This window comes from Castor canadensis, chromosome 9 (assembly GCF_047511655.1).
Source record: "Castor canadensis chromosome 9, mCasCan1.hap1v2, whole genome shotgun sequence".
NCBI lineage: Eukaryota > Metazoa > Chordata > Mammalia > Rodentia > Castoridae > Castor > Castor canadensis.
Genome location: NC_133394.1, coordinates 100,104,347 through 100,128,240, shown reverse-complemented (window position 1 = coordinate 100,128,240; position 23,894 = coordinate 100,104,347). Strand labels below are relative to the sequence as shown.

General features: G+C 34.8%; 1 protein-coding gene across 3 annotated transcripts in view; it reads right to left on the bottom strand.

Annotated features, from left to right (window-relative positions):
• Window positions 1–223: 223 nt before the first annotated feature.
• Window positions 224–23,894, bottom strand: part of LOC109678427 (UDP-glucuronosyltransferase 2B31-like) — a 34,323-nt gene continuing 10,652 nt past the window's right edge. The window contains exons 2-7 of one of the 3 annotated variants that reach the window (XM_074042074.1): window positions 22,903–23,676; window positions 21,147–21,295; window positions 11,220–11,351; window positions 7,675–7,762; window positions 6,615–6,834; window positions 224–2,573 (exon numbers count right to left, since the gene is read on the bottom strand). In XM_074042074.1, coding sequence (XP_073898175.1) covers window positions 2,297–2,573; window positions 6,615–6,834; window positions 7,675–7,762; window positions 11,220–11,351; window positions 21,147–21,295; window positions 22,903–23,626 — 1,590 coding nt within the window. In that variant the 5' untranslated portion in view covers window positions 23,627–23,676 and the 3' untranslated portion in view covers window positions 224–2,296. The remainder of the gene's footprint in view (window positions 2,574–6,614; window positions 6,835–7,674; window positions 7,763–11,219; window positions 11,352–21,146; window positions 21,296–22,902; window positions 23,677–23,894) is intronic. The other 2 variants (XM_074042073.1, XM_074042075.1) reach the window with 2 other exon arrangements.

The window sequence follows — 23,894 nt, the reverse complement described above, 5'->3', positions numbered from 1 at the left end:
ACTAGTTCAATAATATCACAACCTGAAATTGAGAGCTTATATCTCTTCTCAAAGGCTGAACATGATAATGAGACTAACCAGGTTAATAGTTTTAAAACAGATAGTAGGAGGGCTGAAGGAGTGGCTCAAGTGGTAAAACAGATAGTAGGGACCCACCTCTCCGTGGGGCACTGGGACAAGAGTTAAGCATTGCTAGAATACTATTAAATATGATTAACATACATTAATATCAACACTGTCTTTATTTGTAAGTGCATGTTTGAGTTTAAATGTGCTGAGATATTGGGGGTACAGAGATATAATTTTCTAAATCACAGCTATTAGGTCCTTTCTCAGGACACAAATTCTTTGAGTGAAGGACTGCCAACCAGGCAAATGGTCACCCTTAAGCCAGCACTGGCCACTTTGAACTCAAAGCATGACTCTGGCTCCAGAAAGCACTGCCCCAGCAAGCATTTACCACCACCAGCCTTGGTGAACCCTAGATGATCCTACAGCACTTTTCATTAAGGCCAAAGGGAGCATTTATTTCCTCTGGTTGCCCACCAGTAGATCTGTGACTGGTTGAAACACAGTCCTTCATTTTCATGAGGGGATTTCCATGACTGGTATAGGCACATACTCTTTCTAACTATATAAGCAGGCTGTTCAGCTTTGGAAGCCAGCTATAGGACACCCTCCTGCTGCCCTTTGGTGTTAGAACATTAGGCCGAATAAAAGGCTTCTCAAGAGTAGTCTTTTTTTTTTTTTCCATAATTAGTAGACTGACTTAACTGGTAACATGAATGGAAGAGAAGAGTTGGTGTCAGGGTGGCCAGAGCCATTCCAGTGAGAGCATCAGCAGAGGCAGGAAGCTTCCTCATAGTGGGCGCCATTGTGGGAGTGGTATCAGGGTGATCAATGGCTGATCAGGCCCATGACAGTGGAGGTGAGAGCAGCAGTGGGGCAGCTGGAGCCATTCTGATGAGAACAGCAGCAGAGCCATTGAAAAGAGCAGCTTTGTAGAAGACATTGGTTGATGGGGTCTTTTCTAACAGTGAGAATATCTGCAACCAATTGTGGTCCTCTGCAGTAGTGGGAACATTTGTAGCTGGGTAGTTAGAGCTGCCCCTGGAGTGAAACAAACATCAGCAGAGCCAATCAGAATAGTGATAGGAATGATAGCATTTGCCAACAGTGCTGTTAAGCCGTGTTCATACTGACCGCTAGGTCCTAGAGGGCTGTAAACTTTCTGCCCTGAATCCAGACTGTGAGGCCAGTACTCTTGAGTATGAGAGCTATCAAGCACTCCAGACCTTGATGATACACTGGGATGCAGGATCCCTCACTGCTGCATCAGCCCTAAACCCTGATGTATGAAAGCCTGTGCTGCTGTCCTAGCTCTCAAGCACCCTAGGCAGTGACCCCTGAGCCATAGAAGCTGTGATGCTAAAGGGTGCCACCAGCTGCTGCTCATAGACACTTGCTGCCACTGCTTGCTAAGGATGACAAACCCCCACCAAACATTACAGAATACTGGAGGAGGTTCTTTTTGCCTACTACAATATCTATCCAGGTGGAGCGGTAGGACCCCAGTCAGCTGGTTTGTGACAGTTTTAAAGGACAGAGAGGAAAAGAGAATGAACAGGGAAATCAAAGACATTCCTAATTAGATCAGTGTTACAGTAAACATCTTGCCAGGCCCTTTAGGAAAGAAGTGATGCTGAGGCTGGATGCACAGTAAAAGTCAAGCAGCACTACTGGTCTTCTAAAACCAATGGAAGGGCTAATCTTTTTACACACTTATGGAATATGTTGTTCAAAAAATTTAAAACTACAAACTTCTGTAACCAAAATAAAAAATAATAGGCTGCGTATTCACAAAACAGTATTGATGTTATGATGGAATTTATTACTGCCTTGTGCCCATGCATAACTTATGAACCACAGTTAAGTTTAATTATTTTAGAATGACTTCAAAATTACAGCAGTAATTTTCTTTTTTCTTTTTTTTTTATTATTCATATGTGCATACAAGGCTTGGGTCATTTCTCCCTCCTGCCTCCACCCCCCTTACAGCAGTAATTTTCAATGGCCACTCATAAAGTTATATGTTAACTTTTTTTTCTCAGTTTCCCACTACTTTGGCCTGAAATATTTCTAACTTCTAAGTAAGCATTAAAGCTCTGGAAAATAAGCTGTGACCTGAGGCAAGCAATGAAAATTTGTCTTTCCACAGAAGAAGGAATCTGGCATTGGAACCTCTTCTTACTGAAGTAAGTGAGAGAAGGCCTCTCAACTACAGACCTACATACAGCTACTCCCTTTTCTTTTTCCCAGTTTTAAAGAACTTCCGGCAACAAAAGAGACAACACTTGGTTATGATGAACATCACAGTTGCCACACAGGCGAGAAGGAACCCAATCACATCCAGGGAGTGGTACTGGAACCAGGAGAGGTTGTGAGCTGCAACCCTAAGATGCTTGGCTCCCTTGTGGCGCATGACAAACTCAATCCAGAAGATGGCTCGATCCAGAGGTTTTATTGGCTGATCGTGGTGGATTCTTGATAACTTCATAGCATTCTCTTTATAGCTAAAGAAGAAGCAGAAAGACACCAACGTTAAAACCAGTTAATTTGCCTAAGCATATGAAGTCCATCAAAGGTGCTTGGAAAGTGTCATAAAACTTGAGCTAGGTAAATGCGGTAGAATAGCAATAGAAGTATTGTGTTTTCCTTAGCTCATCTTAGAAAATTTGGCTGTAAATTGGAGTTTTTTTGATGGAGATATACTTTCCAAATTGAAAATGGAAAGTTACATGGAGAAGTAAATCTTTTCCAGTAAAGCAAATGTTAATAAACCATTAGAAGTGCTTTAAATAAGATGGTTATGTACAGTTTGAGAAAGATCATCTTGAAGTTTTTGAAGAGGAATTGTGTGATGGTAGTGAAATGCTTCCTTTCCAGTCTGTTTCCACTCTTCCCTGCTACTCTTTGCTCTCTAATTTCTACCTACTATCCAGACTTATTATTCTTTAAAACACAGGTCAGATTATGATGACACTCTGTTCAAATATCTCCCTTCTAATCATATTTAGAACTAGTTTGAACTAGTGGACCACAAAAAGTCACAAACTGAAAATGTTTTCTCCTATCATTTTCCAAGAGCATTCTGTTTTAGGCACATTGGTTTTCTACTTTTTCCTTGAAGCCACCTAACATGTTCTCTCCTAGTGTCTTGAACTTTCTGTTCTCTCTCCTCTCTGCAGCATTCTTCCCTGGAACTCCCCCAAACTTTCTTCTACCTCTTAATTGGTGTGTTTGCCTAAATGTCATCTCTCAAAGAGAGATGTGCCACATGGGATAGCAACTCTAGGCAGTTCTATTGTTTTATGTTTATTTTGTTCCTAGAATTTTAAGTACATGTTTTGGAAAAACTAAAATTTGGCATATCCATGTCACAGAATATTATTCAGCAATAAACAGAAACATGGAAGCTCCTTAAAAAACTGAAAATAGAACTGCCATATGATCTAGCAATTCTACTCTTAGGGGTGTACCCGAAGGAATGTAAGTCAGTTTACAATAAAGGCACCTGTATACCATATTTATTGCAGCATTATTCACAATAGCTAAGCTATAGATTCAGCCAAGATGCCCCACTACTATGAATGGGTTAAGAAAATGTGGTATTTATATACAATGGAATTTTATTTAGCCACACAAAGGAATGAAATTTTGTTGTTTGCAGGCAAATGAATGGAACTGGGGAGCATCATCTTAAGTGAAGTTAGCCAGGTTCAGAAGGTCAAAAGCTACATATTATAGACCTAATACAAAAACAGCAAAATTATGAAAAACAGGTCACACTAAGGGGAGGTCACAACAAGTAGGGAAGGATAATAAAAGGAAGTTAAGAAGATGAATATGGTTGATGTACTCTCTATACAAGAATGAATATAGAATTTTTAAACCTGTTGAAACCACCATAAGAAGGAGACTAAGGTAGAAAGAAGAAAAATAGAGTTGATGAGCCAAACTGGGCTATAATACATATATACATGAAAATGTCACAAGGGTAATCCCTGTATACCTTTCTTAAACAAACAAAAATGTCATTTTTTTCCTTTCTTTTACAAATTGTAGAACAAGAGGAAAGAACAGGTCCTACTTGAAGATTTGGTATCAGTGGAAAGGGGAAGGAGGAGTGGGAAAGGGTGTGGGGAGGGTGGATATAGTATAAATACTGTATATACATGTATGTAAATGGAAAAATGATACCTGTTGAAACTAATCCAGGAATGGGGGAAGTAGGGATAAAGGAAAATGGTGGAGGGGGTGAATTCAAGTATGACATATTTTATATATTGTTAAGAACTTTTGTAAATGTTACAATGTATCCGTACCCAGCACAACAATTAAAAAAAATAAGGAAATATTGATTCATATTAAAACATGGACAAAACTCACAAACATCACAGTAAGTGAAATAACCCAGTTTCAGCAGACCAAACATTGTATGATTCTATATATAAGAAATTTCAATAAGGAACTAATCTGTGCACATTGAAAGTTGATTAGTGGTGCTATGTGCTGAAGGCTTAAACCTGTAATCCTAGCTACACAAGAAGCAGAGATCAGGAAGATCCTGGTGTGAGATAAGCCTGGGCAAATAATTTGTGAAACTGGATCTCAAAAATACCCAACACAAAACAGGGCTGGTGGAGTGGGTCAAGTGGTAGAACTGCCTTCTAGTAAGCATGAGGCCCTGAGTTCAAGCCCCAGTACTGCCAAAAAAAAAAAAATGAAAAATGATCAGTGTTGCCAAGTGCTGGAGGTGAGGAATGATTCACTTGTGAGGTGCATGTTTCTTTTGGGGTAACAAAATATTTTAAAATTATCTGTTGGTGAGGGATTATTAACTAGGTAAAATATTTAAGTTGTTTGACTTTACACTTCAAACAGATGAAATTTATGGTACATAAATTGTAATAAATATGTTATAGTAATGTAATGATAAAAATACTGAGGAACAAAATTTCTATTTTAGGCATAAAGGAAACCACTTAAAAATCACTATGGCAAGGATTTTTAAGATGAGACTCCAAAAGTCCAAGCAACAAAATCAAAAATAGATAAATGGTATTATATCAAAATAAGAAGCTTCTGCACAGCCAAACCAGCAATCAGTAAAGAGAAAACCTTCACAGAAGGAGAAAATACTTAGAAGCTATCATGTAAGAAGGGATTAAGACACTGAATACGTGAAGAACTTTAAAATCTCAAAAGGAAAAAGCAAGTTATTATTTACATTGAAATCCCCTTGCACTATTCATGTATGGTAAATTAAAAAGGAAACAAATGGGAAAATAGTTTGAATAGACATTTTATAAAGAACATATAGGAGCTAGGGATGTGTTAAGTGGTAGAGTGCCTGTCTAGCATGGGCAAGGACCTAAGTTTGATCCCTAGCTCCAAAAAAAAAACAAAAAAAAACCCAAAAAATAAATAAATGAATAGGAATGCCTAAACAGTAAATGAAAAAAATGCTCAACATCATTAATTATCAGAAAAATGCAAATAAAAATAACAATGATATATTGTCTTCCCTCAGCTAAAGAGGATAAAATTTAAAAAAGAAAACTAATTTAACAATTGTGGGAAAGGATGCAGAGAAATGGGACCTCTCAGTGACCATTGATTGGAATGTAATCGAGTAAAGTCACAATAAAAAACAGAATGCAGTTTCCTGAATAAATAGAAAATAGAACTACCATAGCACTCAGATTTCCAACTACTGGGTATATAACCCCACCCCCAAAATAAAAAGAAATCATTGTATCAGAGATACCTGTGCTCCCTTGGATATTATAGCACTATTCACAATAGTCATAATGTACCATATTTGCTGTAACAAGAATGGAATTGGAATATAAGTCAAATGAAGTAGGAACCAAAAGAAAAAAATATTATCTGTTATCATATTCATGTGGAATCTAAAAGAGTTGATTCCATAGAAGGAGAGAACAGAATAGTGCTAACTAGAGTCTGGGAAGGGAGGGAGGGAGTGGGAATAGAAAGAGGTCAGATAACAGGTACCAACCTACAGATAGATAGGAGGAATAAATACTGTTCTTCGTACAAAAAGATGAGTATGGTCAACAAAAACTTCTGATAGGTCTTCAGAGTACTAGAAGAGTAGAGATTGATGGTTGCCCTGATTTTGTTGCTATATATTATACACATGTAACAAATTATTATACTCTACTCAATAAATGTGTTCCAATAAAATAATAGTTTCAGAAATTTTAGATAACATATTGCATTGAAGTATTTTAACATATTTTTCAAATTCATTATTATTTTCTTCTGTGGATTTCCTCATATTTGTAAAAGTTATTTTTGTTAGATTTAGCTATGTAGTAAAAGTTTTTTTTAGTATCTCATTGTTTTACTAATAACTACTTGTGTTAATTTGAAATTTTAAAATAGCTGGTTGAGAGGAAAAGCATACTTCACAGTAGTTAAATCAATTCAATTCTTCAAAACTAGACTCAAAATAGGATGAAATCAATTTCTATTGTTAAGAGAACCTGTCTCAAATGTTACCTAATTGAAAAAAAAGATATACTCACGAAGGGTCATCAATGACTGTCTTCAATGCATTGAGAAGGTCTGTACTTGACATGGTGGTAAAGTCCACTCTAACAGCTGCTCCCTTGGCCTGCATATGAACAATGTTATCATACTGATCCGCAAATAAAGGAATGCCCACCATAGGGATCCCATGATAGATTGCCTCATAGATACCATTGGTTCCACCATGAGTTATGAAAGCTTTGGTTTTTGGATGACCTGGCATGGGGAGAATTTAAGGAAATTATTGATTATAATAAATAAAATGAGAAAACAGAATAGAAAGCACTGAAAAATGAAATGTTTTCTAAATAACATTATTAAAACCATGAAAGTACATTGAAATTGCTTTCAAATCTCAAGCAAGAAGCACCTAAGTCCATTGAGAGGTAAGTGAAGGCTGCCCAGAAGAGGTTGTCTGACTTGAAACTTGTAAAATCAAAACAAGTTGCTAAGTGAATAAAAGATAGAACATATTCTCAGTAGAAGAAGTAATATGTGTAAACTTATAGGAGAAGACATTAGAGAACATGTGTTCTCATAAAAAAAATAGCTAAGCCACTGAGTGTAATACATGGGATGACCAAGGCAGCAGAAAGTGGTGTATTTGTGTGCTGGAGTCAAAGGTAGGACTGGCTGCACTTCCTCATGAACTGTGTACTACTTTATGATTTTTTTTGGCATGGAAAATGCAGAGGCAGTTATAATAAAAGAGTTTCATTTTGCCTTGAAACTTGAAATAGTTCTGCTTTAGGTGTAAAGTTGCAGCAATAGGAGACAAAGAGAAAAATCTAGCAAGTGACTGAAAAATTCTGTGAGACTTAATTACACATGAAATAACAATTCTAGAATTCTGGACATAAAGAATATATAATGAAATGTGTATAATGAAATGCCAACTTCTGTTCTTAATTCTCCTGTCCTCTAGTACTTAAAAGTAAATATAAAGAAGTTATTTTTCAGTTTTTAATAATAAATTTTCATAAATTTATTTACTACTGAACTGTTATCTACAGATTGGCTGATGCCATATTTTCATGGTTTATTCTCCAGTCTTACCAAGAAGGTCATTTTGGGGGATCCACTTGTACAGCTGAGTATTTGGCCCTAAGGTGTCAGGTTTCTTGCCATCATATCTCCATACAACCTGTTATGGGTAGAGAAAAACTTTATTACTTGAATCAAATTTCAATTATTCATATTAGAACTATGAAGAGATTAAGAAATAATCTACCTAATACATGACAGATAAGGAAATGAGAAAAAGAAATGATAAAAAATGGGAACAACTGAAAAGGTGTTAGGAATAGAGTACACTGTTTTCCTGTATTTATTTTTCATATGTAATCAAGTTATTACATGCTCTCTTGATATTTTATGAATTGTGGCTTAGGCAAATGTGTGTTTTGATATCAAGTATTAGTATTTAAAAAGTTGAGCTATTATAGTTCTAATCTACAAATTGTATTAGTGACCTGTACATTTATTTTGTTTTACATATCTTTTATATTAGTTCTAATCTACTGAGTGTAATATCAACTTTTTATTACAGTCCTATTTGAGGAAATTTACTTATCACTTTAAAAAATCTTTTTACATTCATACTTTATTAGCATATAATAGTTTTATAGGGAGGCTACATTGTGACATTTACGTATGTGCTTAGAATATATCTTAATTATTAACCCTCTCTATTGTTCTCTCACCCCAACCCTCTTGTTAGAACAGTTTCAACAAGTTTCATTGTTCTATTTTCATATATGAATACAAAGTACATCTGTCATATTCACCCTCATTCACCCTTTCCTTATTCCCTACCCCTTCCTATGGAAAGGACCTGTTTACTTTCCTGTCCTTGATTTTTTAAAGTGTGTATTGACAGTTCAAGGGGGTTCTGCCTTGTAATTTCAGACAGGTATATATTGTGCTTTAATCAGAGTAACCCCTCACTATTACTTAATCCTTTTCTATTGCTTTGGTTCCCTATTATTCAAAAGCTTATAGTGCATTGTATTATATAATCTGAATACATAGATGCAATATTTTAATATTTTTCATTCTCTAATATTTTCTCTTCCTCTCTTGCCTTCCCACAGTCCCCTCAGGCAGACCCACTAATACAATCATGTCCTCTCTCTCTCTAAATATGTATATATATATATGTGTGTATGAGATGATATATGTATTTATATGTGCATTTATATTGTAGATCTAGCTTCCAAATACAAGGGAAAACATGTGACCATTAATCTTTTGAGCCTGGCTTACTTCACTTCACATGATGTTCTCCATTTCCATCCATTTACCTACAAAGAACATAATTTAATTCTTCTTTATGTCTGAATAATACTCTATTGTGTATATACACCACATTTTCTCAATCTATTCATCAGTTGTGGGCACCCGGTCTGTTTTCAAAGCTTGACTATTGTGAATAGTGCTGCTATAAACATGGGTGCGCAAGTGGCTTTATCGTATCCTGGACCACATTTCTTCGGGTGTATGCCCAGGAGTGATATCCCTGGATAATATGGTGGTTTTATTTTTAGTGTTTTGAGGAACCTCCATACCGCTTCCCACAGTGGTTGTCCTAATTTGCATTTCCACCAACAGCATAAAAGAGTTCCTTTTTCCCCTGCTTCTTTGCCATCATTTGTTGTTATTTTTGTTATTGAGGATAGCCATTTTGACTGGGGTGAGGTAAAATATCAGTGTCATTTTGATTTGCATTTCCTTTATGGCCAAGCCTGCTGAGCATTTCTTCATGTATTTATTGGCCTTTTGTACTTCTTTTGAGAATTACCTGTTCAGTTCATTTGCCCATTTACTCAGTGGGTTGTTGATCCTTTATAAAGTTAGTTTTTTGAGTTCCTTGTATAATCTGGTTATTAATCCCTTGTCAGATGTATAGTTGACAAAGGTTTTCTGTAGGCTGTCTCTTCAATCCAGTGAATGTTTCCTTTGTTGTGCAGAAGGTTTTTAGTTTGATGTAGTCCAATTTGTCAATCTTTCCTCTTAATTGCTGAGCTATTGGAGTTCGATTCATGAAGTTAGTACCTATGCCTATGTGATCCTTTATATTCTCTATTTTTTTCCTGGAGAAATTTCATCATTTCAGATCTTTGAACCACTCTGAATTGATACTAGTACAAGGTGAGAGACTGGGATCTAGTTTCAGTCTTCTGCAGGTGGATATTCAGTTTTCCCAACACTATTTGTTGAAAAGGCTTTTTCTCTAAAGCACATTTTGGCTCCTTTGACTAAAATCAAATGGCTGTAGCTGCATGAGTTTGTGTCTGGATCTTCTATAGTATTCCACTGGTCTTTATGTCTGTTTGTGTGCCAGCACCATGCTGCTTTTATTACTATTATTCTATAATGTAGTTTGAAGTCTGTTTTTGTGATCCCTCCAGTGTTGCTCTTTTTTGCTCAGGATTGTTTGTCTATTTGAGGTCTTTTGTGCTTCCATATTAATTTTAGGGCTGACTTTTATATCTTGGGGAACAATGTCATTGGAATTTTGAGAGATATTGCATTGAGCATATAGATTGCTTTTGATAGTATACACATTTTCACAATATTGAGTCTGCTGATCCTTGAGCATGGGATGTCCTTCCATCTTCTAATGTCTTCCTTGGTTTCTTTCTTTAGTGATATAATTTTCAATATATAGGTCTTTCACCTCCTTTATTAATTTTATTGCTAGGAGGGACTGGAGCATGTATCAAGTGGCAGAGTACTTGCTTGGCAAGCACAAGGTCCTGAGTACAATCCCCAGTGCTATGCACAAAAAATTATTCTTAGGTATTTTAACTTTTTTGGAGCTATTACAAATGGTATTGCTTTCCTGGTGTCATTCTCTTTTTATTCGTGTTGGCTCTTTGGGGACATTTTTAATACACAGGGTCCACATTAGGGACAAGGTTCTATTTCCACCCTTTCTCCTACATTTTCCTTTTTTCAGACATTAATAGGACCAAGCTCACAGGGTGGACTGTTTTTTCTTTCTCAACATCTTTTTGGTTGTCGGGTACCTGGACTCAAGGCTATTAAGCCCTGACTTTCCTTTTTCACGATAGCACCATAAAGAGTAGTATGAATAAACCCTATCTAACATTTAAGAGAGAAAATGAGATTGAAATTATATAAGAATATGATATATGATGCAATTCTCACTTTTGAGTACCTGCTTGTTTTTATTGTTCTGGTGCAGTTACTAATTAAAATTTAACTCTATTCTGATTGCATCTGTGTTGTATACAGAGTCCTCAGTACTTCTGGAAGAAAAAGGAAGAAATGACCATGCAGAATGTGGTGATTTTTGAATATCTGCCTATAACACCATTTTAGCACCAAGTTCACACTACATCTGGTAAATGTATTTCTTTCTGTACACAATGTTAATACCAAAGTTATTATTAATAAAAAATCTTCTGATTATTTTAGCATCTGTCACTTACATTTTTGTGCTAAAGTTGATTTGTTATAAATTACAGCTACTGCAACAGTTTACCTTTCACACAGAAAATTTTTGTAATCAGACTCTTCACAGAATTTAAAAAACTCATTTTGTAGTTGTTCATCATTAAAACATTCTAGCTAACCTTTTGTGGGATCTGTGCAAAGGCTGATGCAATCATGTTGGCCCTTTCTTCTGTCATGTTGCTGATCATTGACCCAAGAGAAAACACTACAACACCATTTTCTTCAGAGCTCTGGACAAAGTCTTCCATTTCCTGTAAAGAAAAACTGATCCATCACAAAAGAGAAACAGCAGCATAAAGACTATTGTAAGTATTGGCACAATCCTCTATCAAATCTTCGTATCAAGGATTACCAAGAATTTAAAATTAGAGTGTTGTCTCTTTTTAAAATTAAGTTAAAATATACATTTAAAGACTTATAATCATTTCTAAGGTGTACAGTTTACTGAAGTTGCACACATTCACATTCTACACTTGATCTTAGCCAAAGGTCTGAGAAGTGATGTACATATTCACATTCTTATGCAAACCATCTCCAGAACATTTTCATATGGCAAAATTTATAGAAATTAAAACAAAAAAAATTTCTCCCTTCCCTGATCCCTTGGCTACCATACTTCTACTTTCTGTTTCCATGATTTTGACTAGTCTAAGTACTTCATATGAGTAGATTAACATAGTATTTATCTTTTTGACTGATTCATTTTACTTAGTGTAATGTCATCAAGGTTCTTAAATGTCCCAATTTCCAAGTTTTAAAGGCTTAGTAATACTAACTTGTATGCATATACTACATATTTTTAACCCTATATTTAACAAATATCAGAAAAATTTTCTTTCATAGATATTTATGATGCTACATCTCAGAAAAGGTCAGCTTTTTCATTGGAGTTCTGAACCTCTCAACCAGGACAGTAAGTATGAATATGTGAAGGTTTTGTCTTCACTCCTGCGTTGTTCATTGGCTATCAGTTACTTAGTGAAACTTCTGAACTGCAGCTCTGGAGAAACATCTGTAGAAGCTGGTGAAAACAGATTTTGATTGTTCTGAATCTCACTCTTCTGTATAAACTAAATTAGAATTCAAGAGAAAAAGACCTTAGGTTAGTTTCCTAGATGTCTCAGTTTGAAGGAATATAGACCATGACAAGTAGAAACTAGTGCTGTTTATAGGCTTGTTTGATTGAATGATACCTGATTCATTGGAAATCCTACTTAGTGACTGTTTTTTCTGGGATGGAAATTATTCCCTGGGAACTGGGGTAGAAAATTTTGCTTGGTTCATTCTGAGGTCTGTGTGTTACTTCTCCTGTGGGAACCACAGTCAAACAAAAACTTCTTTTCAATCTCTTGGTGACTTTCAGCCAGTGCGCCCTTGCTTCTTTCTTGGTGATGTGATTTTATATAGATAAGTTGGAACTTTATGGCTGATTAGGAAAACTTAATATATTTCCAAACCTATTTTTTTGAAACCTCTTCCTTCCATCATCTCTGCCTCTTCTTCCATTACCACATTCATTTTTCCTCTCAGTCCCCTTGCACGCTTTGATGTGCCCCCTTGGAAGTTCTCTCTTTCTTCCTTGTCTCCATTGTCACACTTTTCACTTCCCACTTTAGCCTCTAGGCTCTTACAGTCACTTTTTCCTCTCACCCAATAGATGGGCTTCAAAGGACTCAGGGTCCCCCAAAATTTCTATTTGATGTTGAAATGAAAAAGGTTAATTACAAATAGATTGAACGTATTATCCACTCAGATTAGATTAGAAAACATCTAGAGAGCTGCAAAATGTCTGTTTCTTTAGTCTAAAATACAGCCCACAGCCTCCATAGGGTAAGCCCTCTATATGAAAAGAAAACACTCTTGAGTATTCATTCAAAAACTTACTCCTCCTTGAGCAGATAGTCTTAACTTCTCATCTTTGTCAGAAGCACAATGTGGATGAAACATAATATAAAGTAAAGTAGTGAGCCTTGTAGCAGTGTTGCCTGATTCAGGACTAAAATTTTAGAACAAAATCTACACAATCTCTGTGTCTGTTCATTCTTTTATGTATATATGTTTCTGTATATATGTAGGTTATGTGTAAGTAATATTATTTTTGGATTACTGAAATAGGACTACTAATTAATCTTAAAGAATCTGTGAATGAATTTCTATTCTAACTGACTTAGAGTTAAATGAGCACTTACATGCATATAGCTAAAACTCCCCAAATATAGAAAAAATGAAATGTTTTCATGTGCACATGCATGAATTGAGTAAATCTTTGATAAATAAAATTAGTTTGATATTACTGGTTTACTGAAACAGCTTTTTAAAAATTATCAATGAAGGTATAATATAGGCATATATATTTATTCTACATAGGTTTACCAGTCATATGGGACTAACAGGGAAATAACTTGAGATGGCCAGCTTTCTTAAGTATTATGTTTTCCTAAAACCTGCTTTCAAAATCTTTTTGGTAACTTGATACCTTAGACATATACTAAGTCAAATTAAGTCAGATGTGTTTATTAAATATCTATCCCATTTCCAAGTATGATTAACCACTGAAGCACTAATTAGTGCCATGTAAGTATGCATTCATATACTTTTGACATATAGGTTTTAATCTTAATATATTTGGTTCTGCTCATAAGCCTAAAGAAATATGGTATGATGAAGCAGCTCTATAAGAATATACATATTATAGAATTTTTCTTATCAAATGAGCGGTCATCAAGAAGTTCACAGTCTCATGAAGCTGTTAGTTCTAGATCAAACTGAAAGAAAAATTAATTAGTTGAGAATGAATTACTGGATGAAGATGGATTAAAATTTTTATGGCCTTTCTTTTGCAGCTGCTGCTTTTTAAAGTTTCATTTTCAAGATACCTTTCTTTTCTTTTCACTTTAAACATTTTAATAAATAACGAATTGGTTATACTTTTGTGACTAGAAAGTAAACATTCACTTACTTATTTCTCCCTCATCTTTGCTATGCTACATGTTCTTTTTTTCATGGCAATACAATTATTTGCATGAGTTCAATAAGAATGTGTATTTCTTGCACCTAATAAAAATAGCAAACATTGGTTTTATTACCACTGTTTTGATTGGAATGTTATAATGAGAATGAAGTACATAGTATGAAATTTTAAGAACTAAAGTTGAATTTATGGAGTCAATACTTAACAACTCCTCTTTGTGAAAAATGGCTTGGTGCCTGGTTTACAAGGTTCCTTATTTTATACATTGGTAAGCAATGTCATTTCTTGTCAGGTCCAGAGAACTAAAGAGATCTTGGGGGACCTCAAGAAAAGGGGAATTTACCCAAAATCTACTGGTACTAAAGGTGAAATCTGATTCTGGAATGGCTCTCAATTCTTGGGTGGATTTTAGAAATGTACTTTAAGGTCCTTTGTAAAAAGATTTAGCAGGAAAACTCAAAAAAGACTGTATGGCCAGTAATCATTCTTGCTGTGTGAGGTAAATTATCATACTAATCCAATGAAACCAGATTCATTTTGTAAGGAAGAATAACCTTACTTGTTTATAATTGGTCAGAAATGGGGTTAATTGCATATAAATTTTATGTTTCAATGACCTACCATACTTTATCTTACTGTCTTATATTAACTTACAAATCTCAGTGAGTCACGTATTTGTTCTTACCAGATTTTATTTTATTTTTTTGCAAAAGTGGGATTTGAACCAAGGGCCTTTGACTTACTAAGAAAGTGTGTTACCATTTGAGCAATGCCCCTACCCTTTTTCCTTTAGTTTGTTTTTGGATAGGACCTCTTGCTTTTGCCCAGATTTGGCCTCAGACTGCAATCCTCTTATCTTTACCTCCTGAGTATCTGGGATTATAGCCATGAGCCACTACAACTTGCTTGATTTTTCAGACAAGGTTTTTCTGATTTTTTGTTTGTGCTGATCTTGAACTATGCTCCTTCCAATTTCTACTTCCTGAGTGATAGAATTGTAGGCATGGGCCACCATGCCTGCTCTTTACTAACTAAGTCTTTTGTTTCACTTGCCTCCAGTATGTGGCTCTAACTCATAGGCATAAAGTTTCTAGCTTTTCTTCTGTCCTCCAAAATTAGCCTATAAAAAACAATATTCTGACTTTCCAGATAGTTATTTTGACTTTCTAAAGAAACCCCACCAGCTGAAGAAGTGTGTTTCTAATATCTGAGAAATAACCACGACTCTGAGTTGATATTGTTGCCATCATCAAATAGATCTTAAACTACATACTAAGAAATTTGCTTATGGTCTCAACCATTTCCACTCTATTAACTGTAGATGTTTTGGGACAAAGTCTAGAACTCTCAATTGACTGTTCTCTTCAATCACACATTGGGCTTCCAATGATTAATCTTTGCTTCTCTTTTGTTTTCAAGGAAATTTACTTAATTATATATCTGACTGCTAACACCATGGTGCACACAGTCTCTGCTGTACCAAGTCTCAACAAAATGCTGAGCAGGTCTTTAGTAAACAGAAGGTAATTAGATGAGCAAATAGATTTCTACTGTTCAGAGGAAAGAGGACTGGTTCTTGCTTTCATTGACTGAGGGAAAGAACTGGTGAAGATTCTCTCCTTGACCAAAGTATCTGTGGTTGGGCACTTTTGATCTCTCTTCTCCTCTAGGTCCTGACTATGGGCTCCTCTATTGTTCTCTGCAATGTCCAGTTTTAGCAACAATCCTGCTAAGTCAGGATAATTAGAATCCTTAACCTATATATCTGGTACCACTCCTCAGTGATGTCTGAACACCCTGTCCTGTCTTAACTAAGAACTTTGTTATGTTGGCTTGGCCAGGCTCTCCAACAACCCTTGTTCTAGTAAATTTTCATTCACTGATCCCTACCTTGATGCTTGGCTATAAATCTTTTCTTTTCCTTGTTGAATTCAGAAGCAAGCTTGATGTTTCTTTACTCTCAACAACCCCCCCACCATGATAGTAGTTCTTACATGTATTGGGATAATTCTTAATAAAGTCTGCTTTATTTATTTATTTATTTAATTTTATATTATTTTATTTATTTATTTATTTTATTCATAATAACAAGTATTATGAATAATTTTTATCTAGTTCTAGTGAGGTAGAAATTGTTAGAAATCCTTGTACCCATTTGGAGACTAAGGCAGGAAGATCATGAGTTTCAGGCCAGACTGGGCTATAAGTTAAAACCCTGTCTCAAAAAAAAAATCCTTGTACTTATAACCTTCATTTATCACATTATTATTTACTAGTATCTAGTATGTATTCTTGGAAGGCAACATACTATAAGATCTAATCTCACCTTTAATTATTCATCTGTATTACTTATTTTTTCTAGGCAGTTTATCTGTAAAAATGTAAAATTTTGTCATTAGTCTTTCATTTCTTTGTGAGTATGAATAGAAATTTAAATGTAATTGAGAACACTTTTTACTTATGTTTCTCTCTACTGTAATATTCTTTATAGCTTGGCTTAAATTTTGTTGGAATTTCCCCCTAAGTAATTCTTTACAGTTGGGAGTTTAAGAATCACTGAAATTCAGAAGTCTGAAAATGTGGTTTGGATTTGCTGTGAAATAGTCCTATTAATGCTCTAGTAGTAGAAGTGAGTAGGTAGCAAAGTGGATTAAGGACCTTAATGTCAGACCTGAAACCTTGAAGCTAGTGCAGGAAAGAGCAGGGAATACAATGGAAGCAATAGGCATAAGCAATGACTTTCTCAGAAGTCCAAATGGTTCTTAAACTAAGAGAAGGGATTGACAAATAGGACTACATGAAATTAAAAAGCTTCTGTACAACAAAAGAAGTGATCACTAAATTGAAGAGTCTGCTAACACAGTGGGAGATAAATCTTTGCCAGCTATATATCAGACAACTGATTGATAACAAGAAGATGCAGGAAGCTCAAAAAACTAAACTTCCAAGAAGTCAATGACCCAATGAAGAAATGGGCAAATGAACTGAACAGAGCCTTTTCAAAGGAAGAAGTCCAAATGACTAAAAAAACACATGAAAAAATGCTCACCATTCCTGGCCATAAAGGGAATGCAAATCAAAACTATATTAAGATTCCACCTCACTCCTGTTAGCATAACTACCACCAAGAACACAAACAACAACAAATGTTGGTGAAGATGTAGGGAAAAAGGAACCCTCATATACTACTGGTGGGAATGTAAATTAGTACAGCCATATGGGAAACAGTATGTAGGCTCCTCAAAAAACTAAATAGAACTGTCATATTATCCAGCAATACCACTCCTAGGGATATACCTGAAGGAATGTGAGTGAGGTTATAACAAAGGCAACTGCACACACGTGTTTACTGCAACACTAATTCACAGTAGCTAAGCTATGGAAATGGCCAAGATGCCCCATTACTGATGAATGGATTAAGAAAATGTGGTATTTATATACAATGGAATTTTACTCAGAGAAGAATGAAATTTTGTCATTTGTAGGTAAATGAATGGAACTGGAGAATATCATTATAAATGAAGTTAGCCAGGATCAGAAGGCCAAAAGCCACATGTTCTCTCTTCTATGTGGAATATAGATCTAATACAAATACAGCAATATTATGAAAAACTGGTCACACTAAGGGAGGTCACATAGGAGAGGGATAGGGTAAAAGAAGGAAACTAAGAAGATGAATTTGGTTGATATAATCTATACAAGAATGAACATAGAATTCTGAAATAAGATAAAACCACCATAAGAAGGGGACTAAGGTAGAAAGAAGAAAAATAAAGAGATGAACCAATTGGGGTTGCAATGCATATATACATGGAAATATCATAAGGAAACTCCCTGTGTAGCTACCTTTACCTCAAACTAGCAAAAATTTCATTTTTTCTTTTTTCTTCTACAAAATCAGGGAACAGGAGGGCAGAGCACGATTTGCAGGAGTGGAGGGGGTTGGCACCAGGTGAGGAGGGGTGGCTGGGAAAGGGGGTAGGAGGGTGAATACAGTACAAAAAATGTGTACACATGCATGTAAATGTAAAAATGATACCTGTTGAAACCATTCCAGGAATTGGGGGAGGGAGGCATAAAGGAGATCTGTGGAGGAGGTGAATTCAAGTATGATATGTTTGATACATTGTAAGAACTTTTGTAAATGCACAATGTACTCCCACCTAGCAAAGCAATTTTAAGAAGTACAAGAAAAAAATGAGTAGCTAGGTGTTTGAGTGAACATATTTCTGCATTTGTTTGTTTATGACACATTTTTCTTTGAAGTCACATTGTAAAATTGATGTTCCAATAGAATGTCTGTGTATAACTGGCTTTGAGGTACTCCTGTCGTTACCTCACAGCGTCCTGTAGAAAAACCTACTACCTTAATGGGAGATTCTCCATTGGCGATCAGGTCACCCTCTAAAGTAACTCCATACTTTAGGAAGGTTCCTGGTAAAGACATTTTTTTTCTGGAATTGTTTGAGAATAATTCTAATATGTGGTTCCTGATCCTTGCATTCTATATTGCCAAATTGAATTCAACTTAATAAACTTTCCTGCCAAAAAATGAAATGGAGAGCCAAAAATGTCTTGGAAATCTTGTAAAACCACATGCTAATTTTTGTTCTTTCAGTTTTCAATTGATTCTTTCCTCTTTTCTTTCTATAAAATATTGACCACAACTTGCCAACCTATGTACTATATGTCTCTTCCTAATCCTTGGCTAAGCTTTGTTTCAGAAAAGTTTTATAGAAAGAACATCCTTGACTCACATGGTTCACCCAATTATTCAATATGACTCTTTACTTGCAGCACTATTTAGTCACTCATATTTAACATTTTATTCAATGTGTCATCTCATTTGATGCTTTCTTAAAGCCTCCTGGAAGAAATGGAATTTATTTTCCTGTACTATTAACCAGTACAACCTCTTTTTATAGATTAATCACTAACATGGTCTGCTTATTCTCATTCTATATCATCTTATGTAAATGTAAAATGTTCATTATAAGAAAAATCAGAAAAGTATTAAAAATTTAATAAAGATAATAAGATTTACTTATAATCTCAATGCAATGATATTCCTTGTTTAAAATTTATGTCTTTTGGTGCTGGGGATATGGTTCAGTGATAGAGTATATGCTTCAATGTGCATGGTTTTGACCCCAGCAAATACACATAGCAAATAATTTGTATACCGTCCTTTATTCTATTCATATAATTAAATGTGTATATGTGGGATAGTTGTATACCTCAATGGTAGAGCTCTTGCCTAACATATGTGAGGCCCTGGGTTCTATTCCATCAACACCCTTCCCACATACACAGAAAGGATATATATGACATATATTTAGGAAGCTGCAATCCTATCATATATACTTTTTAATCCTGCAATAAAATTGTATTCTTATAATATTTTTCATTTTGCTCCCTATTTTCCAAGTAAATCTATATTAAGGCTGACAGTATAGTTAAGTATTCTTTGATAAAATGATTATGATAGTATTACAGGCACAGTATACATTTAAAATTATTCCTTCTATATCTGAATTACTTAAATGCTTCTTTTATGAGTAATTTTGCTGTGGATATTATATACATCTTGATTATTTTTCTGTATAATTGCATGAGTTTCTCATCAAACAAATGGCAATATACATTTTTCTTTTTCTCTTTTTTTGTAATTAAAAATCAATTATCTCATAAATGTTGCACACATTTATGGGATATAGTGAGATATTTTGATACATGTACACAATATGTAATGACTGAATCAAGGTAGTTAGCATATTCAGCAAATGAAATATTTCTCAGTGTTTAGGTTGAGGGCATTCCAAACACTCTTTCAGCTATTTTGAAATGTATAACATTTAAAATGTGCATTTTTCAGATTCTTGATGCATTTTGCTAAATACCCTATTCTTCCAAATACACAGAAGTTTTGGAGAATTTAATAATTAGTAGAAAGTAAGTACTTCGCAATGATTGACTTGAATTAAAATCTTTTTTGTAACTTCCATACAATCTCTACTTCTCCTATTACCATGGTTAGACCACTATCTCTCCTTGCTCCTCCCTCTGTATCTCTCTGCCTACCCTTCTTATTGACACTGTCATTTACACTTAATGTGAAAGGAGAGATCTATTAAGAATAAGGTTGGACTACATAGAATTTCATTAGTTTTAGCTTTGCTTTTGAAATTGTGAGTTGCCATACATAGCCTCAAAAATTGACCTTGAAAACAGACACTGAGTTTTAAATTCTGAATAAGATTAGATTTATGTTGTTATCAATCCAAAGGTAGATAAAAGGGGTCTCTTAAGAAATTAGTTAGTATTGGAGTAAAAAGTTTTGTTGTCTCTTTGTATCATAAAATTGTAATATTTGTTAAAATATACATAATTCTGTTGTTCCTTCATTAGGAATAACATTCTATATGCTTATAGATTTTCTCTGTAATTATAAGCTAAGGGAGGTTTCAAATAGAAATGAAATAGAAATTAATGGGTGGTCTGTAAATATGTGAAAATTATGCTCCTTATTTGGTGTGCAGCACACATTTCCTCTTAATTTTTCTTCCAGAAAGCAATGGAGTGGAGATGAACATTCCCTAAGAGTTTCCTGAGGTCCCTTATAGTCTTAGTATAGGCAGGTCTTTGTAACATTTCCACACAATTTCTATTTCCTGTTTGCAGTCTACCTTTCAAAGTAGAATGTAAGGTTTTTTGGGGAAGAGATTATGTCTACTTTGTTTCTCTGCATGTACAGCACTTACCTGTGACAACAGCTAGTAGCTTATCAATATTCTTTGAATGAAAGACTAACATTTTTAATGTGTTGAATAGTGAAGACCTTGATATAACTGAATGCATTCTTAAAAGTCTCACAGGTTTTCCCTTTCTTGTGTAAGGAAAATGAAATCCACACACTTGCAGTGGTATTGCTATGTAATAATTTCTATTAACAGATCTCTTTATTTCACTTTTTGTGACTCTCTTACTTTGAGACAAACATTTTGAATGAATAAAATAGGATCATTCCTGTTTAAAATAAAGGAAATCAGAAGTGAATAAACAGGAGTAGATTTACCTTAGGTAGAGGTCTGGCAGGTTTGCAGTGGAGTCCTCCAACAAAATCAAAATTTGGTAACATTGGGCGAGGAAATTCCACATCCCAGTAAGTTCTAATGAGCCATATATCTACTTTCCCCATTGTCTCAGACAAGGTAGTGGGTCTTCCTGAAGGAGAAAAAGAATACAAAAGCTATAGAATATGAGAAAATTGTCCGGTGAACATTAATATGCCAGGTGACTTTCAGGAAGAACTTTCAGTAATATAGTCAAAGATGTTTAAAAGCACTTAGAGAAAAGGTTAGATCAAAAAGAATTAACCTAGAAGGTAACACCCATGCACAGGAAATCAATGTGAGTCAATGCCCTGTATAGCTATCCTTATCTCAACCAGCAAAAACCCTTGTCCCTTCCTGTTATTGCTCATACTCTCTCTACAACAAAATTAGAAATAAGGGCAAAATAGTTTCTGCTGGATATTGAGGGGGGGGAGAGGGAGGGGGCGGAGAGGGTGGTAAGGGAGGGGGTGGGGGCAGGGGGGAGAAATGAACCAAGCCTTGTATGCACATATGAATAATAAAAGAAAAAGGAAAAACAAAAAAAGTGCTTGTGCTTTGATAAAATACATATATGTGTGTAAACAACTATATTTATGTATGTAAAATATACATAAATACATATTTGTAACACATATGTTGCTCATAAATATGAGTAGATATATAAAAGTCACAGTGAGAGACTATATCTATAGCTCACCCAGTATCTCACAATTGTAAGCAATTGTTCAAATAAGCCAGCACAGACATAAATGTGCATTTATTTTTTCTCTAAATCTGCCAAAGTAACAGACACAAATATAAACACATATTTGAATGCTGTTATCTATATCATACTCATAAAAATACCTTTCCCAACAGTACTCATTTAGCTTGTGTAATTTGCAAGCTAGAAACTTGATTTTATGTTCTCTGAACTGAGAAATTTTATGTATAGCTGCATTCCTATTCCTACTACTGCTTTCGGTTCATGATAAGTTTATAATACGTAGTTGTTACAAAAATATATTTACAAATAGTGCTAAGAAAGTTTTGGAATATAGAAAGAAAGATTTATATTCACCCTTAATTTTTTTAAATAGACATAGTTTAAAACATATAGGCTAATAATTTGCATGCTCACACTTTAACATTATACAGTTTAAACAAATGAATTTTAAACCCTGAGTGAAGGAATATGGAATCACTAAAACCCTGAAATCATAAATTTGTGTGTGTGTGTGATGGACAGAATACTTTTCCCAACTGTGAAGGAATTCGTTAGGTAAAGCAAGAAAATATTTTAATTTCTAAATGAGAAAATTGATCTACATAAGATGAAAAAATTCCTCAATGGTACATAGATAATTGTACTAGAAATATGTGTTCTCAACCTACATGATTACCTTCATCAAGACTTTTAGTAAAGCTTAAAATTACTATTTTTAAAGATGAAATAGAATGGATAGTAAAATAGATATGTAATTGCTTAGAGAAATTCTATATACTTTAATTTGGGGGTATATTCTTTCCTGGAGTGTCCTGTGCAAGTGGTAACTGAAACTTTCTGACAGACACTATAATGTAAGCTTTTTATAATGCTTTGTGTTTGACAGATAAGTTCATATATTCATTACCTTTATGAAACATAAATTCCTCTGATTTTATATTCTTTCAAGCTCACTTTCAAAGAAATAGCAAACGTACAGCTTCATAGTACCAACTGAAAATAAGACTTACCTAATACTTTACTGTAAAACTGATTCCACTTCTTCTCATTAAAAATTTGGAACCAAAAATCAAAATACAACAAGTACATCATATTTTTTACCCTCTGCATGAATGTCATCTGATCAGTTAATTCTGAGAAAACAACAGGCACATAGGAGGGAGGGATTGGAAGTCCTCCACTGTACTTCTCCAGTGTGTAGCCAGGAAAGAAGCGGTGACTATACACAAAGGGTGTTTTAAGTAGCCCAGCCAGCAGGTCACCACAGGGACTGAAGGCATCTGCTAGAATTATGTCAAATTTTGATTCCTGTAATTTTATCATAAATTTCTTGTTTAAAACTACCTCTTTACAGAGTTCCAGAAAATAATCAGAATCTTTCCAAACAATTTCTTGCAACACTGAAAAATATGTCCAAAATGATTCTTTTGGCAGCTCATATATAACTTTCTTGAGTGATTCCAGGAACAGATCTTCCACATAATCACTGGAAAATGCTGAAGGGTAAGTTTCAAAATTAATAGCAGATGACTTTTCAGCATCAAAAAACACAGAAGCTGAAGATACCAGAACAGTCACCTCATGACCCCTCTGCACAAGTTCATCCAGGATTGTTTTTAAATTGATCCAATGGCTGTATTCCATTGGCCACACCAGCACCTTTCCACAGCTTCCAGAGTCGAAGTAACTACTCAACTGTAGCAGGAGCAGAACTGCAATTGTTTTCATAGCCATCTTGGTAAAAAGCAGTACTTCCTTTTCAGGTTGTGTTTACTCTGCTCCTGCTTATGACCAAGGAGAAATCATCAGTTTGTTAAAGTATAACTTGTACACACCAAAGTAAACACATACATGAATACTCAGAGTATCTGGATGCCAAGTAGAAAAATCGAAAGGTAGCTAAACTCATGTTTATGTGAATGTGTATAATGACTCATGATTACAGGTGCTTTTCTGTAGTTAAGATGATACGGTAGAGATTTTAGAATAGTGTTGAGAACAG